This window comes from Enhydra lutris, unplaced genomic scaffold (genome assembly GCF_002288905.1).
Source record: "Enhydra lutris kenyoni isolate GAN:26980312 unplaced genomic scaffold, ASM228890v2 scaffoldscaffold51, whole genome shotgun sequence".
Lineage (NCBI taxonomy): Eukaryota > Metazoa > Chordata > Mammalia > Carnivora > Mustelidae > Enhydra > Enhydra lutris.
In genome coordinates this window covers 2,284,565-2,310,946 of record NW_019154135.1, presented here as the reverse complement: position 1 = coordinate 2,310,946, position 26,382 = coordinate 2,284,565, and the positions used below count along the sequence as shown (strand labels likewise).

The following is a 26,382-nucleotide window of genomic DNA, read 5'->3' as shown; positions in this document are numbered from 1 at the left end:
GGCAATATTCAGCTTGGCTCTCCGCCCCCCTGATACTCCTTCCTCATTTCTGTGGAGCCTGCGAGCCTGGGATCCTTCCTCACAGGACTGGACTCAGAAGACAGAGCGCTGGTCCAGTGCTCACTGCACGCCTCACACCCAGTCGTGTGCTTTACCTTGCCCCGAAACCAACGCCTGCCTTTCAGTTAAGTTTTGAGAAGTAGGTTCTGCCTTTGTCCTGAGACTCAGTTCTAGCCTTAAAACTATCCTGGCTGCCTTGTCCTTCCAGGATTTGGAAAAATCAATGATGCGGTCTTGCTCTTGCCTTTTTCTCTCTTACGTCAGGAGTTAAGTTCTTCTCCTAAATACCAGTCCTTGCTAAGCAGAAGGATTTACCTGAGGGCCACTGCTCAGGTTTCTGTGGTGTTCCTTGAGTCTACAATCTCAGTGTTTGTTTTATCCACTGCCTTTCAGGGCACCTTGTCATCTCTTGGTAACTATGACATCATGCTTACCAGTTATCATGCCCCACTTGATGGGTTGCCATTCTCTCCATGGCCAGTAGGCAGGTTGTCCCCCGCCATCCCTCTGACCCATACCAGCATATCTTTCCTGTTGTGAGTTTTCACCTAACTAGGCTACTCCTTCCTGCTAGGGGAATAACGCTGCCACTCCCAGGATTATAACACCCAGGGAATCCCATGAGTCATCCTTTGGACTAATGCTATTTTGAAAAATACCCCATTAAGATAGTTTTTGAAGTGCTAAAGCTTCGAAATACCATCCAGTTTTCTTTTATATCACATGACTTCTGTTCTATAGCATACCCTTTGTGTATGAAGTGTAAGAGGAGGGTTTTTTCCAAGCACAGGAATTAACATTAGAAAGGTCTATGAAGAGACCACCTACATTATTAAGAAGAAAAAAAAATTAGGAGATTAATTCCTATTAGTCTATTGGGTTTTAGTCTTGTGGTTTAGGTAAGCTTTAATGTTTGTTTGTTTAAATACAGATTTAGAGGTCTTAAGTCACTGGAACATTTTCAAAAGCACCTAATAAGTAAATAGGCCAGACAATATGTGTCTAAACATTTTTTACGTTAGATGTAGAAATATTGCTGTTGCGTAATCATCATCATAAGAACGAGATCTCCTTATGTATGGACCCCGGTTTTTATGCCAACACTACGACCTATAATCCATCACCTCCATTTTATGTTGTAAAATTTCCCATGGCACATACACAGTAATAGCAATTACTGACATTTACCTAATGTAATAGTTGGCAGGACATTTGAAAATATGTCACACAAACACATAAACACATCAAGGTGCATATAAGGCCAGAAGGATAGTACTGGGATGATTATATCAAACATACGTGTTTCTGGTCAAGTCTAAAACTGGTTCCTTTTCAACTTACCCAGAAATTCTCTATATTTACCTTAATAGAGTGTTGCAGGGAAAAATTAATTCAAAGGCTTAATTATCACTAACATGCAAAGATTTACATTTTTTATTAGAAAACAAAAATAAATTGCCATTGGGATTTGCAGGAATTTGAATTTGGGGGAGAAAGAAACAAGCATAACACCCATACGTAAAAATGTAAAGTTGAATTTTCTCGTTAACACCAGAACGGACACTGGGATCTGTGTACATATGATATATATTGCTTCTTTCTATACTTTTCTGGGGGTCATGGTTTCAACCTAATCACACAGGAATTCAAGAATAGAAAGTTATAACAGAATTCTGCTCCATTTAAATGGAAGAGAGCTGAAATAAACATTTTTCCTTTCCCACCTCACATGAAGGGTTAAATGTTGACATTTCTTTTTGTATAGTGAAGAACTTAATAAGAGTAAAGAAGAGCAGTCCAAAGAAAATAATATCCATGCCTGAAAACGTAGGGGGCTGATGTGATATTCAAGGAACACACAGGAAGTCGCCATCTTGGTGGCGTCTCAGAGAAGTTGTGCTGGTTGACTAGAGGGGAAGGTTTAAGCCATTTAAGCCATTTCAAAACTGTTCCAATATGAGTATTTCCTCCATTTTTTTTCCACTCATAAATCCAATCCCCCCCCCACCCTGACTTGCTTTCCTTTGGTTTTCTTGGTCATGACCTCCTACTCCCTCTTAAATAAAAGCAAAGGATACAAATGATAAAGACAGGTCCAATTTGATTTTTGTATTGGTTTGGAAACCTACCCAATTCTCTGATTTTTCTTTTGGCTCAAATACCCAAAGAGAGGACGTGAAGGTCTGAAAGTAAGTTCGGTTACTTTCTATTTCAAGGGAAGCACACAATTTTTGTTTTCTTTTTTAAAACAACATGCCGCTAACAACATTTGTACCGGACTCTGGATCCCAGGCCGGGCATCCGGGGATGACTGAATGCAGGAGCCCAGGAAGCTGCTTCCAGCAAAGTTTGTTTCTGTTTTGTTTTGTTTTTTTAAGGAAAAAAAATCTATTTCCACAGAAAATATCATGGTATTTCAACTGGAATGGCAACCTCTGGTTTGGAATTCCTATAGTTTTAATTTGATTTAAGACCAAATGTGTTTAAGTGACAGCTCTTTTTTTTTTTTTTCCCTTCCTTGTCTTACCAAAAATTTTCACAATTTAAGATACAGAAAAACAAACCAGCAAGAAAAGTATCTGTAATTCACTACAAATGAACTGCTGACTCTAAAATGCCAAGCATGGAGGAAGCGTGACTTTTGCTTTCTGAGGCCTGAGGGACCCCATGGCTACACAGGGACAAAGGAGCTGAGAACACCATTCTGATGATATCTTGAGCTGCCCTGCACAAAAGGACCCTTAAGTGGTAGTTAAGAGAGAATGGAGAGTTCTCTCCTTGGAAGGAGCATGCTTTGGCCTGTTGTGGCCAGCCGGGTGTGTCCCAGCTGCACTCCTGTTACTGTCCAGGAAATACGTGATTCTCCTTAGACACTAGGTGGCAGAGGCAGGAAACGGGACTGGGGTTACCTTGATCGGGAGTGTTGACAGGGAAGATGCCTTGGCCAAGTTTAATAGGGTAAAACAGCTCCAGTGAAGCTTAGTTTAAAAAAAAAAAAATGTAATCTTTAAGATTATATTGTTTTGTTTCTAGAGTCTACCCCATCCCACTGCCTTGAATTATTCCAGAAGAATTGTTTAAGACCCTCCTATCAGATCTGGTTTTCCCATCAGTACTAATATACCATTTATGTGGGGTTTTTTTAAGGAAAGAAGAAAGCATTATAAAGATAGCCAAACAAGATGATATATAACTTTTCTGCTAAGGTCTTGCCATGGAACCGAATTCCTGAGATTTGAAATGTGCTTCATGGATGTAAAAGACATAAGTAGTCGGTCCTGATGGTGAAAAGAGGTGAATGAGAGAATGGTCACCCTGAGGGGCTGTTGGTCTCAGATGTCCTATAAATAGGAATGTGAAATTACGTTTGTTTTTTTTTTCAATGTATATCCCTCTATTCAGGAAGAATACTCCTTCCTCAGTGGTAAGCTGAGATAAGGTATTTGAGGGAACGGTTAGAATTTGAGTTGCCGCTTGCATGCTTACAATTTGGGAACTTCCTACTGAAATAGAAAGTGTATCTAAGTGCAGACTTCCTATATTTCCTGTAAAACTCAGGAATGCAGGGTGATACTTTGGGGGGAGCCTTTTCTCCGTCTTCTCCTGGAGTCGGCTGGGATGATCTCCCCCTGCTGTGTGTATACCATTGGGCAGTGGAAAGGAAGGCTTTACTGAGGCCTGCTATTGTAACAGCTGGTGGCTTTGGCATTTTCATATAAACATAAAAGCCGGAGAGGAATTTCTCCTTTATAATTGGCCCCATTTCCCCCTTCCTGGGACATTCCACAATGCCACCAGCAATGAAGTGCTCAGAAAGGAGGAATCATTTCTGTTTATGTGAAAATAGATCCAGACTCCGTGAGGCCAGGGAAGAAATAACAGAAGTCTTCAAAGACCACAGAGAGAAGTCATAATCCAATCTGGATGCTGTTTTGAAGATCTGATGGAGCTCCACGCACCAACTCTGATTGCTGGGGGAGCTGGAGCCAACCGTCCTCTCCTCCAGCCCCATCCAGTTCTGCACTGAGTGTGGGCAACACTCTTGGTGACCACGTGCTCTCAAACACAAGCAGCCCATTTCGCTCTCACGAGTGCTTCACAGACACTAAGCCATTGGTCTAAAGCGTATAAAAGTGATGATCAAAAATGCATTCAGGAGGCAGCAGAACATTGCAATAAAAGGACAGCGATTTTTTTTTTTTTCTTTTTTAGGAACTCACGCTGGAAGGCAAATTCTGGGTTGGTAATGGACTGCTCATGTGACTTTGGTCAGGTTCTTTAATTGGACTGAGGCTCAGTTTGCTCATCTGTCAAATGGGGATACTAAAGACTCCCTGAGGTGTCGATACGATAGAGACGATCTGTATAAGGCACCTTGTGCATAATCGTGTTCCTGGGGGCTAGTTTTACCAGGTGTCCCCAAAAGTAACTATTCGTATTCTGTTTTACATTACAAGCTGTATCTCCCCTCACAGTGTAACACAATACAAACGTTTTCTAGGATTCTTACCACCAAGAATATTACTGTATAATTCAGCATAAAGGAAAACATGTCTAGAGGCCGGAAGAGACCCTACGTGTTGCTACCAGCCCATAAGACCCAGCTGCCAGTCAAATATTTTTCTCTGTTCTTCAATGTCTGCTCCTCAGGAACATGAAAACGTACACATTCGTTCTAAAGGAAGAAACTCTGCTGGCACCAGGATATTCTAAAAGAGAAAAGTGTCAGCCCGAACCTCTTTCCAGATAACTCCACCGAATTCCCGTGTGATGGAAGTCAGATCACCCTTCCTGGTAAATACTGTTTCCCTAACAGACTTCAGTTCAAGCTTCCCTTTTGTGCTTCAAGCCTGTTTCTTCTCATTTACTACATTAGGCAATTAATTGGGTTTTTATAGGCAGCTATCGTGTACCCCACTGTCATCGCTACTCACTCATACATCTTCAATTCTCCACATCTTGCCACTTCAATTCTACCCCTTAATCACCTCATCATCTTTGTCACATTTAAAAATTTTCCTTCCACCTAATCAACTCCATTTTCCCTGCTAGTGTACGAACAATTTTGCAGAATCCTCCTCATGCAGCTTTACCGAGGAGCGGGGAAGAGAAAGTGTTTCTCCTTAAGTGATTTCTTTCGATCCCAGGATAGTTTCTGCTCCTAGTGCAAGAGCATCACCGTGTGAGCTGTTCCTGAGCTGCACTCAGGCTTCGCCCTCAATCCATGCCCAGGGCCTTTCGCTGCTGAATGCGGCTCTCGTTGGTGGGGGCTGAGCCAGCATCGAGGGAAGGTGCCCTCCCACACACTACATGCCCCTGGCCGCCCTCAGACCCCCATGGCTCTGCTCCTGGCTCACCCTCTCCTGCCCAGTGTTTCCGGATGTTCAACCTTCACAAAAGGAAAAACAAAAAACAAAAACAAAAGCAGAAAAAAACCTTCTAATGCCTCAGGACACTTGGTCCCTTGAGCTAAGAAACAAGAGAAGATTCTAGCCCTCGGAATCTAGCCCTCTAGCCAGATAAGTTTTCTTATCTGGCTTCCCCTCCCTTTGTTAGTGTAAACCAGCCAACTTCTCCAGTAAAGGAACATTCCAACCTGTCCCATTGCAGCTGCAGGGGACACATGTTTCTAGTGGGATGGCCCACAAAATGCTTTTCCATGGGATCCTAGCAGGAGCTTTGAGGGCGAAAAACAAGGTCCCTTGTTTTCCTAACGTAAGGAAACACAGCATTTAATATCTCCCTCTTAGAGGCTCCAAACGTATCTTAGAATGTTAACAGTTCTGAGAAACGTGGAGGTAAAGGATATTCATTGAACTTTGTTTAACCCAGGTTGTCCAAAGTTGTTTGACAAGAGTCATTTCTTGGTGGGACGATTATTAGGACCTCAAGAAACACGGTGTCCGCAGAGTATATTCTGGAAACGCTGCATGGCATCTCTAATCTCCCCCTCAACAAACTGTTACTTTCTCATGTGGGATCCCTGAGTTATTATTTTCACCCGCACCTTCTGTCGGAGAACAATGCTATTTGGGGCGGATGCTTTCACGATGCAGGGTCTCCAATGACTCTACGCACAACACACGTATCTGAGAGCTCCCAGTTGGAAGATGAATAGAGAGGCTGCTTTTGGCCTAAGTCACACATCTGGCAGCAGCGACAGACCAGGGGGCTTCCTGGTCCCCACTGCGTGTCTTTAATGGGTCACCGTCGAATGCCCTATTAGACTGAGTTCCTTGTCAGCCTGTGCTTGGCACCGAGTAGATCTTGGCTAAATGTTCGTCAAGCAGAAAAATGACCCGTGTTACCGGATATCCTAGAGAAATATTCATGATTATTTCTACTGTTAATGTTTGACAGGTAAGTAGTAATGTGGAGAGTTTTAGTTCCCCCTCAAGAGTCACTGCTCCTGCATATACTGTTAAGAGTTTATTAATGATCTATAATGCACTTCCGCTCACACCTGTGTGCAGAGCCTTGGCCCATATTAATAGTTAATGACCGTAAGTCACAGGTTTGATTTTGGATTACAGATGAGACAGGTCGGTGAGACAGACAAGGAAGAGGGTCTATACCTCCGGCTGTGACCTGCAGAGCCAGGTTTTGAACTCAGGTCTCACTGGCTAAGCCGATATGTGCTCCACACAGATATACCACCTGGACGCAGGAAAACACCTTAGAAGTTAGCTGCATTTTTTTAGTAATCATGACATTTTTGTCGTGACAAAATATTGAGAACATAAAACCTACCAAACAGTTCTGTGGCATTAAGGACAGTCACACGGTTGCCCAACCATTACCACTATCCATTTCCAGAACCTTCTCATCTTCCGCAACTGAGACTTTGTACGGATTAAACACAGATTCCCCAACTCTCCCTCAGCTGGCTACTAGAAACCACCCTTGCACTTTCTGTTTCTATGAACTTAACTACGCTAGGTACTTCATGTAAGTGGCATCTTACAAAATTTGTCAGTGTTAACATTTAAATTCTTGCTCTAGAAAGAGTATCAACCACTCACTGGAACAACAATGAAAAATCATCTTAACTTTCTTATACCAACACCACATTTTTGCAGTTAATTAGTGTTACTCAAAAGGAATCGGGCTCTAACTTTAAAACAAAATCAGTCCTCTGTGAGAAAGAGGAAATTTGCCCACACAGGGCATGGTCAGATCCCAGGAAAGATGGCAAATCTGGGTAAGTCTGGGTGGCAGTTTAAGATCTGGGTCTTTTGATGATTGAAATCTTCATATATGTCCCAAACATGTCTCTTTTTTCCCTTTTCAAACTGCTTTTCTGTTAATGTGTGAAAACAGTACAACTCGAGGGAAATGTAATCCACATGTTTTGGTGCATTTACACTTGCATGCTCTTGAGAATATCAAAATGGCCTAACAATATATTTTCCAATAGCTTTTTTTGTCTTTCATAGAAACACAGTTATAGCCTTGGTTAAAAACAAACAAACAAAAATAGAACAAACACACACACACACACACACACACACACACAAACACAAAACCTTAATCCCCAAAGGAAAGAGACTCAATCAAAGTTCAAATTCTTAAAATTTAAGCATTCTTTAAATAAATTGCCAAGCTGCTCTTTAAATGAAACATTAAAGATACACATTAAGTGGCCTTCAGATTAAGGACTAGAGTTGTAAAGTAAAAACTCTGTGGTTGGCCAAACTCAGGAGTTGGTAGTAACCAGGGAAAAGAGGACAGAGTTCAGGGATACCCAGACGTGGGTTTCCATTGGCCCCGTGACACTCAGCAAGTGTCAGTTTTCCAATAATAATAATGAATGGCTTACTGAATTGTCCTGGAGATTAAACAACTGTGTCTATAAAGTGCTCATATCTCCACCATATATAGAGAAGGACTTGACAGATGTTCACTTGTACTCCCTCGTTTCAAATTTGAATGTTCCACCACAATGAGGCCATTAAAATCTCTTCACAAACATATATTTGCACATAGTACAGTGACCTCCATTGTATCTTTTACATCGAAAGGATGGAAAGTTCATTGGGAAAGAAGACAAGGCGAGTTACTTGAGATCTGATGCAGACTTGGAGGGCCAGTCACAAAGAGAATGTAGGTTCGGTCTTTGAGGGGTTCGTGGGGATATACTGAGGATGTTCTTTAAATCTATGGACAGTTGTGTTTCCCTAGCTTGTTGGTACTTTACCACGCAAACAGCTAAAATCACTAAAATATCTTGTGTTAACTTTTTTCTTGCATTTTTAAGTTAATTAAAATTTGATTTTGCTTAATTGTTTGAAAGCACATGGCTTCTTATGATAAACTGGAGAGCAGGGTTCCTGGGAGCACTTTCAACAGACACAGGGTTCTGAGTAGCCCCCACAACAGTCCCATGGCCTCTCTGCCTTCTCTGATGTTCTCATGGAGGACAAGCTGGGGAAGTTTTTCAAGGTCCCTTACCTCTTCCCCCTCCATGCAGGGTCCTCATCTTTTTTTTTTTTTTTTTAAGATTTTATTTATTTATTTGACAGAGAGAGATCACAAGTAGACGGAGAGGCAGGCAGAGAGAGAGAGAGAGAGAGAGGGAAGCATGCTCCCTGCTGAGCAGAGAGCCCGATGCAGGACTCGATCCCAGGACCCTGAGATCATGACCTGAGCCGAAGGCAGCGGCTTAACCCACTGAGCCACCCAGGCGCCCCAACAGGGTCCTCATCTTACTCAGAGGAGGAACCCAGAGACACGCTCACTGCTATTTCCATGGCAGATAACAATGCAACAACACAGAAATATGGTTCCAGAGAAGCTGACACATAATGACACACACGAGACAGCATTCGCTCTTGCCGAGAAAGACAAAAGCAATGAACTCACAGACCCAGGTCAAAGCCAAATAAATCCTTATCACTTGGAGGCAATGTGATAAATGAGATATTGCAACATGACCTATGGGTGGCGTTAAGATTGCTGGAGGTTCTTGTTTAGCCCTTTACTACCATTGCTTCACCTCCAACCCTTCCCGTTAATATCAACACAGCACTACATGCCCGGTCCAAATGAAACAATAATCCTCTTAACAAAAAGATGGCTAACTCCATTGAAATTTTCTCTGGCTAAGTCTTCTCTCTCTCTCTCTTTTTTTTTTTTTTTTTTTTTTTTTTTTTGTAAAAATTTATTTGTTTATTTGTCAGAGAGAGAGAGAGAGCTCAGCAGGCAGAGCAGGGAGGGGGAGAAGCAGAGCCCCCACTGAGCAGGGAGCCCTTTGTGGGACTCGATCCCAGGACCCTGGGATCACAACCTGGGATGAAGGCAAATGCTTAACCGATTGAGCCACTCAGGTGTCCCTCTGGCTAAGTCTACTTAACAGGAGTATATCTTGACATCTTAAGGAACCATATTTATTTATTTACTTATTTATTTATTTGAGAGAGACAGAGATAGTGCAAGTCCAGGGTGAGGATGAAGGGAGAGAGAGAGAATCTTATGAAGGCTTCTTGCCCAGTGTGGAGCTGCACGCAGGGCTCGATCTTGGGACCCTGAGATCATGACCTGAGCCGAAAGCAAAAGTCACTTAATGGACTAAACCACCCATGCTCCCTAAGGCAGCATAATTAAAGAAAACAATTCTCACATGGGATTCAGCACAACTGATATCTCTTCATGGACCGAAGACTTTCTACCTGCTAATGCTAGAGGAGAGCAAGCCATCCCTCTTCCAGAGAGGACCAATCATGAATAAACCCAGAAATGAAGGCAAGCAAGTCACTCTCAGCTGAAGCCTACTTGGAGGCAAAATGCTGTCACCTCTTGATTACCCAAGGTAAGTCCATAACATGGAAGTCCAAACTGAAAGATCATTCTAACCCTTTTGTGCTCTGATTTTACTTCTCCAGCCAGTTTGCATGCCTAATTACATTTAAGTAATGTATTCTCTAAAACCTTATCTTAAAGTCAGTATTTACAGTTGACCCAGAAAAAGACTTCTCTGGGTGCCCAGTGACCGTCGGCTACAGCTGCAACAGCAAGGACTCAAGCGTGGATCCCAGAAAGTGTCCACCCACCTTTCAGAACAAGCTAAGAAAAAAATGCTTGACCATCATTGAGGCTTCCCCTCTTCCTGTGGCTTTCTGTTTTTGTTTTTATTTTGTTTTGTTCTGCTTTCTAGATTTTGGTTCAACATGCAGTGGTCTTCTCAGACGATTTCAAACACCTCTCACCTCAAAAGGATCATTCCGCATAGGGTTACATCAGAGAAAGCACCTCAAGCAATGTGTAAATCCAATTAGAGATTCACCTGGAAAAATTCGTCAGCTACATATCACTTTCTAAGAGTGAAAACAATGCTGCATCCCAGAACTTTATTGATAACTTAGGACTGCCTTGCAACAAGAGTTTCTCATCTGTTAGATTCACTTATCTTAGCGTCGAGATTGATGAGGACATGCTGAAGAGGAACAACTGAGATCTTGGCCACTTTCCCAGTCCCAACTAACAGGAACATGAATTCCCTGAGCATGAAAGCCCAGCTCTCACGAAATATTTCTTCCTCGTGGCACAGATAAGCATAGTTGATGGAGATCCCTAAGTCATATCAGCGACAGTAACTTGGCTCCTAGGGCTTCTCCAGTTCCTGATGGAACGACATTCCTGGAGATGCGATTCACTCCCCCACCCCGCTTCCTCCCTGTTCTCCTAGGAAGGGAAGTCACTGTGCTATTCATTTCTCACCAAAGGATAACAATGTCTACGACCCTGCCTCATTGTAACGGGACTGCCAGAGAAGGCTGCAGGCACTCAATGTCAAATCATCCGGGAATACACTGATTTATTTAACTCTCAGTACATTGCTGTGGGTTAAGGGTTTAATAAAGTTGAACATAATGGAGGACTTTGGGAAGTACTATGGCTAGTCTATTTGAAAATTCATTTCCCTGGCAGCTTTCTCTCATTCTGTTGACAGACTGTAGAACCTTGCTTTCATCCCTTTCCTCTCTTTACAGCTTAACCTGGTCCCTGAAGGAGTATGCTCTTTCTAGAAGATAGATTGAGCACTACACACAACATGAAAACTTTACACACTCTTCCTGTTGTCATCTGAAAGATTTTTCTACCTGGAAGGAATAACTTATCTCACCTTTCATTCTCAGACTGGCTTTACATAGAATTCCTTAGGAGGACCAACATTTTTTAAGCTTTATGGAGGGATATAAGCTGAAGCTTGGGTTCCTCTTAATTTTTCTTTCTCCCTGGTGACATCTGTGACAGCTTTCCCCATTGCTGTTAACCGTTATAGAAATTTAACTGCACTTTGAGGATATGTGATTTCAGAGACACAATCTGATTTTCTGTCTGAAGGAGAAAAGAGCTAAAAGCATCAAGGCAGCATGAAGGCTTAGCAAACAGAGAATGGGGACCACGTGAGGGATGAAGTGGTCACTCCATATAATGTATGTACTCCAAACTGGAAACAAACTAAAGAAGTAAAATAAATATCTTTCAGATAACTTCCACAGGTAACCAGTCTGTTGATAAAAGAATGCATACTGCTAAAAATGGTCACAAATCATGTTTTTAATTATTTTCCCCAATAGTTTTTCATTCTAATCAACATCTAGAAAATGTCTATCTAGTGCTTAGTGGTGCTCGTTTGACTTAAATGGATATAGTATCTTTGTCCTCCAGCTTTACAAAAGATGTTCACCACTTATAAAGCCTTGCAAAACATTCAGAAATAAAAAAATATATATATATGTCAGGTAATAAAATAAAGCACCACATTCAACTTTGGAAAAATTCACTGTCAAAGCCAGACCTCCATCATCCAGGAAGTCGGCAACTCCTTCCGGCACCAAACACCAGCTAGCTAAACGTTGTTTGCAGGTTCCAAATAGGAATATTAAAATACTACGGGGAAAAGATTGAACAAAAGTTTTATTGGAAAGAGCTTAGAGCTGCTTGCTGAAAAACACAGACCAGGGTACCAGCAGGCAAGGGTTATTCAATTTCAAGTCATTTCGCATGCACAGAAGACGGCTTCCCTTTCACACTCACCACGAAAATACTTCCCAGGAATGCTGCAGGAATGGGCAACGGAGATGCACGGTCACAGGGAAGTTGCTGGGAAAAGGTTACGGCGAGAAACTTAAGAGTTACCCATCAAACTCTATTTCAGTGACATCCTTTGAAGTTTGGAACTCAAAACCAAGGCGGTTTGGCACCTACAGAGTACATGGAAGGACAGCGTGTTCCTCCCTGGCTAAAAGGCCAATGGGCAGCAGAATTACAAGAAGATGATGCAAATGGCGAAGGGCTCAGTGGAAACTGGCAGTCCTCTGGAATATAATAACTAATGGGAGGTCCTTCCGCTCGAGTCACAAATAAGGCGAATGTTTCTATAACGGCCAGTCTCTGGTTGACGAAACTTTGTGTTATGAACTGGAATGTACCTTTTAACTTGGTAATTAATGAACTCCAATTGCCATTGCTTTCACAGTTTAAACGTCAGGATGCTAGGAGCTTTGCAAAAACTTTTCAACTGAGTGAGAAGGCTTTTTGGAATTGCTAAAAGCCATCCGTGAGGACATCTGCCAAACCAGATTGTGGCTCCTACCCGAGCTCCTCTTCCAAGACCCTTCTCCTCCGGGGAGTAGGGACCTCAGACAGCTCAGCACACATCCCCTTTCCATGTTAATTTGGTTTTAGTTTGGGCATCAGCTCCGTGTTACTCTTCTAGCCTCCACCTGCCTCTCCAGGATGACTGAGGGTGAGCCTGACCCCTCCTGGTTTCTCCCTGGGAGCCCATCCTCAGCTCCTCTGTGCACCAACACAGCCTCCTCACCACCCCCACAGCCCACACCACACTGGCCTAAAGCACAGCTGCCCATTGCGGGTGTGTCTATTTACACTTCATTTCTCAGGGAAGCCTTCTGTGAGGCCACACCCCGGGGGAGGTCTCCCTGGTCCACACTCTCCCCCGCTATGGCGTATAGTTCTCCATGGAAACTGTCATCCCCTTGCCCCTATCTATTGTTCACGCTGCCCTCCCTCGTGAAGAGTAGCCCCGCGAGCCCCGCGAGCGGCATCACCAGAGCTCCATCTAGCATAGCGAAGACAACAGCTGAGGTTGTGTGTTTGAGGTTTGACTACTCAACTCAGTACTCAAATTACATAAGTTAATCAGGAGCAAATTAGTAGTACATTGTGCCCACTATGTGGATACTTCTGTCCCTAAACTAATAGTGGCCCGCCGCCCTCCGGGGGACTCTAGAACACCAGAATATTTAAGCCTGGCAAAGAGAGACATCACACCTTTTCTCATTTACGCCCCCACCACTAGTGATTACTTCCTCTTAGTCTCTCTCCACCTTGAACTGTCAAATAGGCTTTAAAGTTCAAAGGAGAGAGTAGTTTAATGAACAGCATATGAAATAAAGAACAATAGTATTAGCCTGACAACAGCTCACAGAGGCAATGTATGAGCATTAACTAGTTTGCATGCTTTATCAAGGAAATGCATATGCAGAAATGAAATTTCTTCTTAAATTATTTCCTATTCATTGGAAGTAGTGAGAAACAGTATGAAAAGGGAGGATGTAGCAATAGAGATAAATTAATAAAGCACATAGTTTAGGTCATACTACTCGCTTTACTTTAATATTGGTAATGATAACAAATATCAGAACAATGTAGTAATGTAAGTAATTCCAAAAGGAATTTTGAAGAGGTTAATAATTTCCCATCCCTGTTCATAGTATATTAAACATTGATTGATCAGTAGTAGCTTGAAGGTAGTAGCTTAAAGGTATGAATCAATTAGCAGTCTCCTAGGTGAACGAGCTCTAAACTGAGAATCCAAGGGAATGGTGTGCATTTACACAACTTGGAAAAACAGTGCCATAAATATTTTATAAGAATTACTGCTGTTCTTCAAGAGACAAGTTTCCAGAAATGACCAAGGTAGAAAACGTTTCAGGCAGATCAGTGCAACGTATGGAAAATTCAGTAAAGTTCGCAGGAAGTTCATTAATAACATAGGGAATATAAGTAAATAAATATAAATAAATAAACATAGGAAACAGAAATAAAACTACTTATTTTTAATAAGTAGTTTAAAGTAACATTAAAGTAGTTTTAAGTAACATTTTACAGTATTATAAAGTAATATTTTACAGTAAAAATCCTGTAAAATAAAGATGTATATATATATAGATGTGTGTGTGTGTGTGTGTGTGTGTATATATAGAACTACATTTAATGAATTCAAAAATATGTCTCCACTAGCTAACTAGAACACAATGTAGCATAATATCACTTTTAACTCCACTCTGGGCTTCCCGTTTTGGCAGATTCGCCTCATTGAGGCATTGCAGGAGAACCAGTCATTTCTACAGCATTCATGAGGTCTCCAATGGGGACATCCCTTACAAAGAAAGGCAGAACGATCATAGGTAAATACCTATGTAAATACCTAGGTAAATACCAGTGAAGGGGGAAATCCACAGGGAAAAAAAATAATTATTTACTGATAAATCCGCTCTGCATTTAGTATCTCTTACCCTATATGCATGGCCTCTTGATAGGATACAGGGAATTAGGAGACAGAATAGCAACTGATTCATGTCCATAAGCAGAACTGTCTCTCCCTTTGCTGGGGAGCCCAATGTGCCAGCAGCTCTCAAAAGACGCTCAGATGCTAATTCCAAAAATAACCTAAACATATCCAGGTCACCTGAAATCTGAGACTTGGTATAGTGACAGTTCTAGAAAACTTCTATGAAAGGAATATAAGTCAATAAAGCAGATATATCAAAAATATGCTTAAGCTCAATAGATATTAAAGAGGTGGAACTTTCCAAAGGGAAATAAAGGTAACGATAACAGATAAAAAAGAGATAGCTGTAGATCTGAGAATTTTGTTGCGATAAATTGAATTTTGGGCCCCAGTTTTTGCCCCTCCTTGTGCCCATGTTTTCTTTCAGGTAGCTTTGTTGTTTCTCTTAAAAAGAGAGAAAGATTTCCCCACTCCTTGGAACACAACCTAAAACTTGGTTTGGCCAACAGAATGTGGACAGAAGGGTCTGTTGGTTACACATGGTGGTTTCTGTTTGCCTCCTTGCTCTTTTGCCATTGCCACAAGAACGTGAGCAACACGTGGGGCAGAGCTGAGTCCATCTCACAGAGACACCTGGCCAGACCTGCACCTAGAAGCAAAGCCGCCCAGCCAAGTGTGGCCTTGGCTGACTGTCCTCCCCCCTCGTGTACGTGCATGGAATGAACAAATGCTTCTGTCTGGATGGTACTCAGATTTGGTGGTTTTCTGTTACACAGCACTATTCTGACAATAGCTAAGTGATACACTTACACATTAAAATGAGAAAAAGGGTACGCCTTTCCCTTAGGAATCTGGAAAAATATTTCTCTCTTCCCGAGATTGACTGTTCACTCTTTTACCAGGAAATCAGCAAATTCACATCTGATTGATCTAGAGAGTTACATCCAATGAGTTCCTTCAAGGTTGGCCACTGACTCACTTTCCTCCTTCCTATACTAACAATCATATTAACGTTCAAATGTTTACCCTTTCCTCTCATGTGCTGGGGATATTAATGACTGTGACCTCATCTGTAAACTTGTAGAATTAAATTACACCAGTGGTTCTTGAATGTCCTTTGGGTCCCAGGGTTCCAAGCAGGTGTCTGGAGGAGACAGCATGACGGAAGCAGAGGAGGAAAAAGCTAAATGGTTGAAGTGCTAACCTCTCCATCAGCAAAACTCTGTTTTAATCTATCTTGGATATTGAGAACATTGAGATTTTACTTAGAAAATTAGTTGCTCTGCTTAAAAAATAAAATTAAGAACCACTCGACAAAATGTTTTTTAATGTCTCCTCACACTGAAAACACTGTGCTTAGGAGTTTTGTTTTGGCCACTTCCATCTCTTCATCACTACCGCCATGAACCCTAACTTAAGATGATCACCTCAGCTCCCATCACAACTTCCTGACGTACTCCCTGCGATAAGTTATAAATTATGCCATTTCATTCCCCTGCATCAAATTAGAGTAAAACCACAACTGGTGGGGCCTCGGGCTCGGCCTTTCTGCAGTCTGATTTCCTGGCTCTTACCTCACCTGCCCATGTTGGCTTAAACACACCCAGCTCTTTCCCCCTCATAGTCTTCTCCCATGCTGGTGCCTCTGTTTGGAACACTCTTCCCCTACTCTTCCCATGTCGACTTTTTATTATCCTACAGTTTTCCATTGCTAAGCCACCGGGCTTTCACGGATCACTCAAACAAATGCAGGTCCTGTCTGCCTCCATTATTCTCCATGACAACATGGAAGTTGCGCCCTCTTCTTTGCACTCACCATGACTTGCACTTACAGGAGCATTTGCTGGCTACTTTTATTATTTGACTTTCCATTGAGTATGAGCTCCATTATTTTTGCATTCCCAGGACCCAAAGCCTTGCCTGGCATATGGTATATGCTCAATCACATGAATGAATAAGTGACTTCCTTAGCTTTTATCAACAGGCCTTTTTTTCATTACCACCTGCCTACGCTGTATAGTATTTCCCTGTTAACACGTGGTCCCAGTCTCTGATGTGCTCACACCTGATCGCTCTCTTAGTTACCTTCCTTAATTCATGTATGGTGTTCCTTCTACCCCTGAATGTCAGAATTTTCCCTTTCAACTTGCTTTATTCACCATACCACCCTCTTCTTATCCTTTTGGCACTGATGGCCACGATCGGATCTGCTCTAGAACATTATTACCAAGCTAATCCTGTATCTTAAAATTAGATTATACTTGGAATGAACTTAACCATAACAGTTATTCAATAAATGTGATCCGATAGAAGTAAATGCTCTATGCTATTTGTCTGAGGTGAGTGAGGGCTTCGGGGAATGCCCAAATTTCAAGTATCGTAACCAGCATATAGTTTCAAGTAAACAATGACCGAAGTCCTAACTAATTTCATTATCCTTTGTCAGAAGAAGAGACAGAAATAAGTGTCTGGTTTGTGTATATTCTAGGAAATAGGGACCCGATGGACAAGAATATGGCGTGTCTTCCCAGTGGTGCCCCGAGCAGAGACAGCAGATCTGAAGAATGGTAACATTATGATCATTAGAGGAGTGAAGTCTGTGGGGGGCGGTAGGTTGGTCATGAGCTCTCACGACACTCTGGATGCTCTGAGAGTAGGCAAGAGGCTTCTGGCTTCCAGAAAGAGAATTCTCCCAGAAGTGAAAAAATTGGCATCTTGGCTTAGACCAAAATGTCTTAGTGAGTTTGTTTGGTATGAGTCAAGTTAGAAAAATTCAGTGTATCCTGAGTGAAGTGAAAACATTTAGTTTCCTTATCTACAAAGCTGAGAACCACACTGTAAACCACAGTTCAAAAGGAAAGGTCCCCGGCCGCAGACGTCGGTAGACAACAACTCCACGGTGCCCGGCTTCCGCCCTCATTTATGAGGGGTGCCGTTTCTATGGTTGTCTATCTTTGGCAATTAGATGATGTACTTTTGTGAGCAAATGATTACACAAAATGGAGTCAGATAATATGAGCATTTTGGGTCACCAAGGCAATTGGACGTTCGTTTGAGCCGAGACACAATTCTGTAGCTTCAGCATATGCTCGTGGGTGTGACGTAACTAGGGTTTCCCTTTTATCCAAACGAAGAAGTTGGATAACATCTCGACAAGCTGGGGGGTCACCAACTCTCTGCAGTAATCAGCACAGGGAAAAATTCAGGAAGGAAGGGATTAAGGAAAATGACAAAAATTTTCAAACCTGGCACTGATATCTTCCCCACGGTTGGATGCTTCAACTCCATGATGAGGCCATTGTGTAACACCTTTAAATGTAAAAACAGACAGGAGAATAAATTATAAAATAAAACTATGTAGTCTCAAGGAGTTCGAAAAGCCTCCTATTTGGCCCATTGAAGAAAAGATATTGCAAAACATAGAGATGTTTGGAATTTTAATTTGGAAGTAAATGTTTTATTTTATTTTTTTAAAATTTTTTACTTATTTATTTGACAGATGGAGATCACACGTAGGCAGAGAAGTAGGCAAAGAGAGACGGAAGCAGACTCCCCGCTGAGCAGAGAGCCTGCTGTGGGGCTCGATCCCAGGACCCTGGGATCATGACCTGAGCCGAAGGCAGAGGCTTTAACTCACTGAGCCACCCAGGCGTCCCTGGAAGTAAATATTTAAAATAACAATATTTCTGTCCTCTATTAAACCAAGTGAAGCCAAAAAGAATTAGAAGATTCCAGGACTAACAAACTGCATTTTTTAATAAAGTCTTCCCATTCTTCAAAATGTTATTTGCTCCTAAGTATAGGGTATGATTACCCCCCGCCTTTCATCTATGTTTGATCCTCTAAATAATAAAGTTTGGCCTCTTCCTGCATTACCTCACTGCAGGACATGGCCAAAGTCAACTGCAGAAGGACAGAATGCGAGGAGAACCAGGACCTGGAAAAGAGCAGCCCATTGGGATGGTATATGTGTTCCCGGCAATGTATTCAGTGGAAGGTGTGGGGAGACAGACCAGTTTGAAAGGTGAACCAGAACTAGAAGGCCCAGTGGCTGCTGCGAGTGGACAGATTCAGGGCTGCTCTTACCAGAGCCAGGAGCCCCGAGTGGACTCAGGTCAGACACTTGAGCAGGAGACGGAAACCAGACATGTTTTCAGTGGTAACAAGACCATAACGATCAGACTAGATCTCAGAACGATGAGTCAGTAGGAGCTGGCAAGGAGAAAACTGAGGAAAACAACAACAGCAACAACAGAGACCCCATCCTAGAGGGCTGGTTAGACTCCCATGCATGGCGACCAGGATCAAGAACACGAGGCAGACTTGACCTCAGGGTTAAGACACAAGGCCAGTTACTAGGCCAGGGACATTCTATCAGGACCAGAGAAACAGAAATGTGACTTGATGTTGAATTGCTTGATCACTGGAACAGAGCTACCTAAATCCTTGGCTTTCATTTTTCCTACAGGGTAGGTAGGAATCCAGAATGTGGCAGGGATCAAGCGTCCTCCAACTGTGGGTGGAGGATGAGACGGGGACATGGAACTTGATTCTAGAACCTGAAATCTGAATTATGGGAGGCAAAAATGTTTGGTCAAACACAAACGAAAATGCTACAAAAGTTGTTTTCCTTTGTTTATTTTATTTTTTTTAACAACTGAAGGCTACCTGGGTATACTGTCTCAAAGAAACCCCAAATTCAATTTACTATTCGTATTACTGAATGTTCACTGAGACTGAATTGATTTCACCTGTACTGCCTACCAAATGGAGAGCTTCTCTCTTCCCATTCTGTGCAGGGATCTAAGGGGCAGAAGGGATTGAGTGGCACAGTAAACTTACGGACCAGGCTTTCATGCTAATATCCCAAAGAGCCACATGTTGTGATGGTTCTACAGGATTTTGAGCTTCAGGTAAAAACAACATGTGCATATCCATACCCTCATCATAGTCTTTTCACACAGAGTTAAAAGAGCATGGAATTAAAAACAAACAAACAAACAAACAAACAAAAACTAACAAAAATGATTTCTCATTTGGACAACCCAGGGGAAAGAGGTCAAAATTCTTGGGCTCTCTCCAAGTCGAGGGAGCTTTTTGGTCATGTTACGGAATAAGCCAGTAAGACAACCTCGCAGGTGACATTTTAAGGTTATAAGTATGACCCTGCTGCGTCTCAATATTCTGGGGCACCACTGTTTTCTTTGGGAACGGTCACCACCTTTGGGGCAATGCTCTTTAAACAACCCCGTCAACCCCCCCTCAGCGAGGGTGATGCCACACCATATGGAGATCCTTTCTAGGGATGCCTTGCCTCTCTTTTGGAATCACCAGCTTTGCACCCAGGAGCTGGCCAGAGAAAATTCTTGCCAGTGTTAGAACTGAGCTATAATTTAACTCTGGTGTGGCTCGTTCTCAGCACCCGCCCAGCACAGCCTCCTCCTATGTGGGTGTGGGGGCTAAATGCCAAGGCGAGGTGCTAAATCTCAGTTCTACTGAGGACAGGAACAAAAATACCAAGCTAAATTTCACTCGAAACAATTATCTGCACACTGAATCATTCTTCTCTTCTCCTATCTGTTGCCCTCCTGACTACCTCTTCGTAATAACACTGCAGTGCTACTCACAAAAGACAAAAGTGAGTGTTCTTTAGCTAAATATAACTTAACTGATACTGTTGAAATTAATTAACGCTGAATTCTAATCGTGGTGGAAACGTTAAGTGTCAAACGTGAAAGGGTAGTTGGTAAAGGTCAAGGGACATACGTCAAAGTTTTGTGCAAGCAAAACCTCACAGTTGATTGAAGTTTCTTGGGGAAGCAGCTTAAAGAAGGTACTTCCTTCGGCCCTCCCCTCATTACTGTCTGTATATGATCTTCCCGACAGGAAACTTTGTAATCCAGCCTCATCACTTCCCTTGCATCGAAAATCACTCAGTTTCAGGCAGAAATATAAATCGTTCCCATGCTTGGCACAGGAAGTTAACTGCAGCTTTTCATTTGCTATAGCGTTTGTACAGTTAGGAAATAAATGGGCTAGCCTGCGCCCCCATCTTCAGAAAGCACGGACCAATTCCCCTGCTGGGTCACTAGCCACTTTTATGGAAAACCGTGAGTCAATACAATTCCATAGGCTTCCTTCGTGAATCAGGTCAGATGATCTCAGGGAACAATTGAAGCCGGAGCCCTGCTGTCCCTGGAAACCCTGCCTAATGACTCGGAATCTTGGAAAACTCTCCAGCCTTGTTTGTGGGGCGAGTCCTGCTCTGTTTAGTAACATATTCGAGAATCTCAGAACCCAGGCAGTCTGTCTGAATTTCAGCATAAATTTCTCCTCCTGCACTTCAAGCATATTGTCTCCCCCTAACTTCATTGGAAACACAGGACCTTGGCATGCACCAGCATTCAGATAACATTTCCTTGGCAATGGTGACGAAATGTTCCCCATTCCTTTTCTCACCAGGGCTCAACACCCTAAACTCTTATTACCTTAACCTAGAAATTCAGATTGAAAATGTTTCATTTTCTGACCACTCACAATGGAATGGGGACCTCAGCTCTAGAGGCCTCCGATACCATCTTCTCTTAAGGCAATATCATGGCTGGAACCCCTCAGCCTGGCTATTTGGTGCATTTGGGGTACACATTTAGTTATTTTTAAATGAGGCAAAGAACCTTCCCTAGAACTTTGCCCTGAATGTTGTCCTTCTTTTCCTTATTTTATCCTCCCTAGATTTCTTATGGTGGGGTAGCTCTTCTAAATTTCATTTTTTCTCTTTATAATTGCAAAAGCCTATTCCTGACAAGAATAGAATTGTAGCGAGTGCACCAATCTCTTTAGCAAAGTATCAGGCCGATTTAAAATAAGGTTTTTCTTTCTTCTTCAAGAGTTTCACAGATTGACAGCCTAATGACAGAGTCAAATGGTAATGTATTAATGATGGGGGTGGGGGGAAGGGTAAAATGTATACCTTAAAGTGATGTGGGAAATAAAAGTTTAAGTGAAAGTAGGAAAGTCTTTTGAATAGTCCTATAGCAGGAGTGGCAGACCCAGTCTGTAATACAGCACTAACAAGAAAAGAAATGTAAAAAATAAAAAAGCAATACCCACTCTATAGGTGGTGAAAATCTCTAAGGAAAGCAAGAGCTCTGGGTCAAGAGTAGAAGTAGCAAAACGTACACAAAGGAGAAGAGACAGACTGCCGGCATTAAGTGACATACACGAATGGTATGTGTAAAGATATTGAAAATCAATATAATCCCACCAATGACATTAACCGTGTTGTGCAATAGCGACCTGACCTACCCCCCAACGTTGAACAGAGACGTGACCTATTCATTCCACTGAACAAACATCACAGAGCACCTATATATTAGACAATAGGATGGGGCTGGCAGTAAAAAGATGAATGAACTTGCATTCAAAGTGCCTGTAATTAGAAGGGAGGGTTGGGAATAAGAGACCTGAGCCAATTTTTACAGCAGTTTAAGCTCCATGTGAAGGAGCAAAATCCAATAAGTAATAAGTAAGTGACTTTGTCTACCTTGGGAAGAAGCTGCAGGACCTAGTAAAAAGCACTGCACAAAGACAGTATCAAAATAAAATGTGAGGTTAGCAATCGCAAGGATAAGTAGAATACCAACAGTTATTGCCCACAAAACTCCTTAAGAGTCAGGCATTGTGTTACGAGGGAAAGAGCTGTCTCCGTCCAATCGTCTGATTAAGTAGACCAGGTAGGAATTACTCTCATCTGCATTTCTCCTGATAGGTGATGGAAGCCTAAAGAGGTCGAGAACTTGCTCAAGGTTCACAGTTAATAAATGGTTGACTCTGGATTATAATTAAGGTATGTCTGACCCTAACCTCTTAGCCAGTTGGAGACTCAGTAAAAGAAAAAAAAAAAAAAAGTCAAGCATAATTTGATTTACCATTAAAATAACTAGCTGATGTGGTCAATTCTGTAAAACAAATTAGTCAATTTGCTGGGGAAAGAAAATCAGCCAAACGGATTGCTTGGCATCATGTAGCCCAATTAGTTAATAAACTGAGCTGCTCCCTTCCTGGGAGCCAAGGCTACCACAGATACAGAGGCTCTGAAAAGAGGAAGGATTTTGGCCCTAGCCTGGCTCAGATTTTGAAGAGGACAGACCCAGCAGGTGACCTTGGGCAAGGCACTTACATACTCTGAGGCTCAAAACCCTCCTCAATAAGAAGATAGCAATAATATCTCTTTCTCAGGAGTTCGTAAGGATTAAGCAAGATACGAGTATAAAACGGCGAGCATAGCACCTTGGACAGAGTAAACTCACAATTAATGGCAACTAATTATCATTATCATTAGACTGGGTTCAAACTCTGTCTCCACCAAGGACAAGCTGTAGGGCTTTAAGATGCATTCATTCATGTGACAAAAATAAACACATTAACAGTAATGATTAATAATCAATAATAATCATTAAATGCATATTAATGTTCCAGGCATTATTAAGTGCTGAGAAAAAAAAAAAACAAAAAAACTAAGTCGCAGAACAAGCAAGGTCTTTACCATCCAGAAGCTTACAGTCTTATAAGGCATATTTTTTAATTAAATAGTATCCACCAGACTGCTATTTTTACTTAAAAATATCTGCTTAGTTCCCTGCTTTATCCCCAGTGCCTTGAATATTACCTGGGACTATCTGATAGATGCTAAATAATATTTTATTGGGTTTAACAAACTACATTTATTTATTCATTTATTTAATTAACTAACTGATTAAATTGAATTAACTAAGTAGCAAGTGGTTCCTTTTGGTTTCTTCATTTAGTGGAGGGTGTTGTCTCTTTTAAAATTTTAATAAATCCCTAGATTTCTCTAGACATGAAAATGTTTTACTGGCTTCCCAAAATATCCTCATTTGTAGGAACTTAGTTTTCAAGTTCCAATGTCGCCTTGCCGCAATTCCCTCAGCTTCCTAAAGTTTTCCAAGTATCTGGAATCTGCCCTAGGTATAGTGAGCCTATCCGAAAACACTGCAGAGGCCAAGAGGAGAAGCTCCTTGAGGACCATGGTCATTAAGAGTGAAGAAAAGCCAGAAAGGGGGATGCGGGAATTCAACAGAAACAGTTGGCACATGCGTTATACGTGTGAAGTGAATCTACCGCACTTGAAGAAAATAATGATAGTATTCTTCCTCATAGGGAAAATTCAGAAAACCATTCCCAAAACAGGCATGGGTATCTTAGAAAGCAACAAAGCATTCCAATGATCTCATTCATTCCATGGTCCTTTATCACTGAGTCATTCCTGTAGCTTAAGAAGAGAACAGCTGTGGTAAAGTTTCAATAACTGAAGGCATAACATACAACTAATATGCTGAAAGTTAATTCAACTCTCCTGGGAAAAAAATGCAAAAGTAACACACAATTCATGAAAAAAATGAATAAGTAAATCCCTAACTTAGATCATGGAGAGTGGATTTAAGTGCTGACACTTTCTTTTGTCTTACTCATTTTGAAACAATTTGCTATCACTAAACTTACTCTGCTGTTAATGCACATGACACAGCCTTCCCCCCTCCTTTTTCTAATGAAAAACACAAATATTAGTCTTTCAAAGAGCTATTCTAACATGTATGTATAGTTTAATGAGAACATGTAAAAACTTAAGAACATTACCCAAGTGTTTCCAGCACCGAGTTTGTCCCAATTCCTCCCTCTTGTATTCCCAAATAATCATCTCATTTTTTAAAATTATCCTTCCTTTTTTTCATTCTTATATCCTATATGTTTATGTCTCTAAGAATTTAGTGCCTGTTTTCACCCATTTATAAGATTTATATCAATGAAATCATGTGTATGTATTCTTCTCTGATTTGCTTTTTCTCTTTAACCTGGTTTTTGAGACTCGTCCATTTTGAAGTAATTACGGCCACTAATGTAAATTATGTCATTATATAGATATATCATAATTTATTAATTCATTCTGCTTTTACATTGCTTTCAGTTATTTTGCTACAACAAACACTGCTGTCATACTAAACATCTCTTCATGCAACAATGACTCTAGGGCACAAACCTAGACACCAGGTACATGTATCTTTAATATTAGTTAACAGCATTCCTACCAGCCCCGCATTGGGCTCTCTGCTCGGCAGGAGGCCTGCTTCTCTTCCTCTCTCTCTCTGCCTACTTGTGATCTCTGTCTGTCAGATAAATAAATAAAATCTTTAAAAAAAAAAAAAAGAAAATAGGCAAAGGCATAAACAGACATGTCGCCCAAGGAGATACATAGATGGCAAATAAGCACATGGGAAGATACTTAATATCATTACCCATGAAGGAGATATAAACTGAAAGCATAATGACACAATACCAATGGCTAAAGTTTTAAAAAGGGACACCAAACATTAGCAAACAGAAACGGGATCACTCACACAATTCTGTGGAGAATGTCAGACAAAAATCTGCATATAACAAATAACATGGAGGACATAGGGAGATGGAGAGAAGGGAGTTGAGGGAAATTGGAAGGGGAGATGAACCATGAGAGACAATGGACTCTGAAAAACAATCTGAGGGTTTTGAAGGGGCGGGGGGTAGAAGGTTGGGGGAGCCTGGTGGTGGGTATTATGGAGGGCACGTATTGCATGGAGCACTGGGTGTGGTGCCTAAACAATGAATACTGTTAAGCTGAAAAGAAATAACAAATAAAAATAAATTTTAAAAAATCTGCATATGAACATTCTTAGCACCTTTATTTGTAATCGCCCAACACTGTGAACAGCAGAGAGGTCTTTCAACCCGTGGATCATGAAGCTAACTGCGATACAGCATAGAATGGAATACTCCACACTGGAAATAAGAAGAAACAAGCCATTGATTCACACCACAGCCTGGATGAATGTTGATGGAATTGTGCTGAGCGTAAAGAGCCAATCCCCAAAGATTACATAGTGTATGGTTGATTCCATTTACACAGCATTCTCAAAGTGATGAAATTCCAGAAACAGGCAACGGATTCCGGGAGAGGGTTCAGGAAAGATGGCAGCTGAATGGTTTTCAGGGCAGTAGGAGGGATTTCATGATGGAGCTGTCAGTATCCTGACTGTATCCATGTTATTACCCTGGTTGTTTTGATGCAAGATAGTTTGGCAAGATGTTACCATCATCGACCTGGGTAAAGGCCACCCAGGATCCCTGTACTAGTTCTTACAACTACATGAAAATCTATAATTATCTTAAAAATAAAATTTAATATTTTTTTTAAATTTTGGTCTTCCATATTTTGCTTTTGGAAAAAACTGGAATTGAATTTCGCGTATGACGTGGGAAGGGATTCAATTTCACTTTTCCCCCAGAGCCATTCGGAGCAGTCTCCTTCCTTTCCTCATGAATCTATAATACCAGCTCTGGGGTAGATCACTTCTGTACATGTTGGGGCTGCTCCTGGGCTCTCTGTTCTGTCCCGTGGGTACATTTGTCTACCCCGTGGTCAATACCACACTGACCAAATCCCTCTCTTTCATCACACAGATCAGTGTTTCATTTGGCAAGATTCCCACCACACCCCTGCCTTGTTCTTTGTCTTCAGGGGTTCTTGGACCTTTACTCTTCTCTATAAATTTTAAAGTCAGCCTTTCAGGTTCAAGGAAAACCCTACTGGGCAGAAATAAATCACTACAATATTATCTTACTACCCATTAAATGTTTACTTTAATAATTTCAATTTATTTAAGTCATTTTTAATATGTTTTATAAAGTGTTAGCATTTTTCATAATGGCTTTGCTCATTTTTCATTAGA

General features: G+C 41.5%; 1 protein-coding gene across 2 annotated transcripts in view; it reads right to left on the bottom strand.

Moving 5' to 3' along the window:
* Positions 1-26,382, bottom strand: part of LOC111157075 (succinyl-CoA:glutarate-CoA transferase) — a 775,701-nt gene that overhangs the window by 85,028 nt on the left and 664,291 nt on the right. For both annotated transcript variants that reach the window (XM_022518296.1, XM_022518298.1), the window contains one exon: positions 17,845-17,908. In XM_022518296.1, coding sequence (XP_022374004.1) covers positions 17,845-17,908 — 64 coding nt within the window. The remainder of the gene's footprint in view (positions 1-17,844; positions 17,909-26,382) is intronic.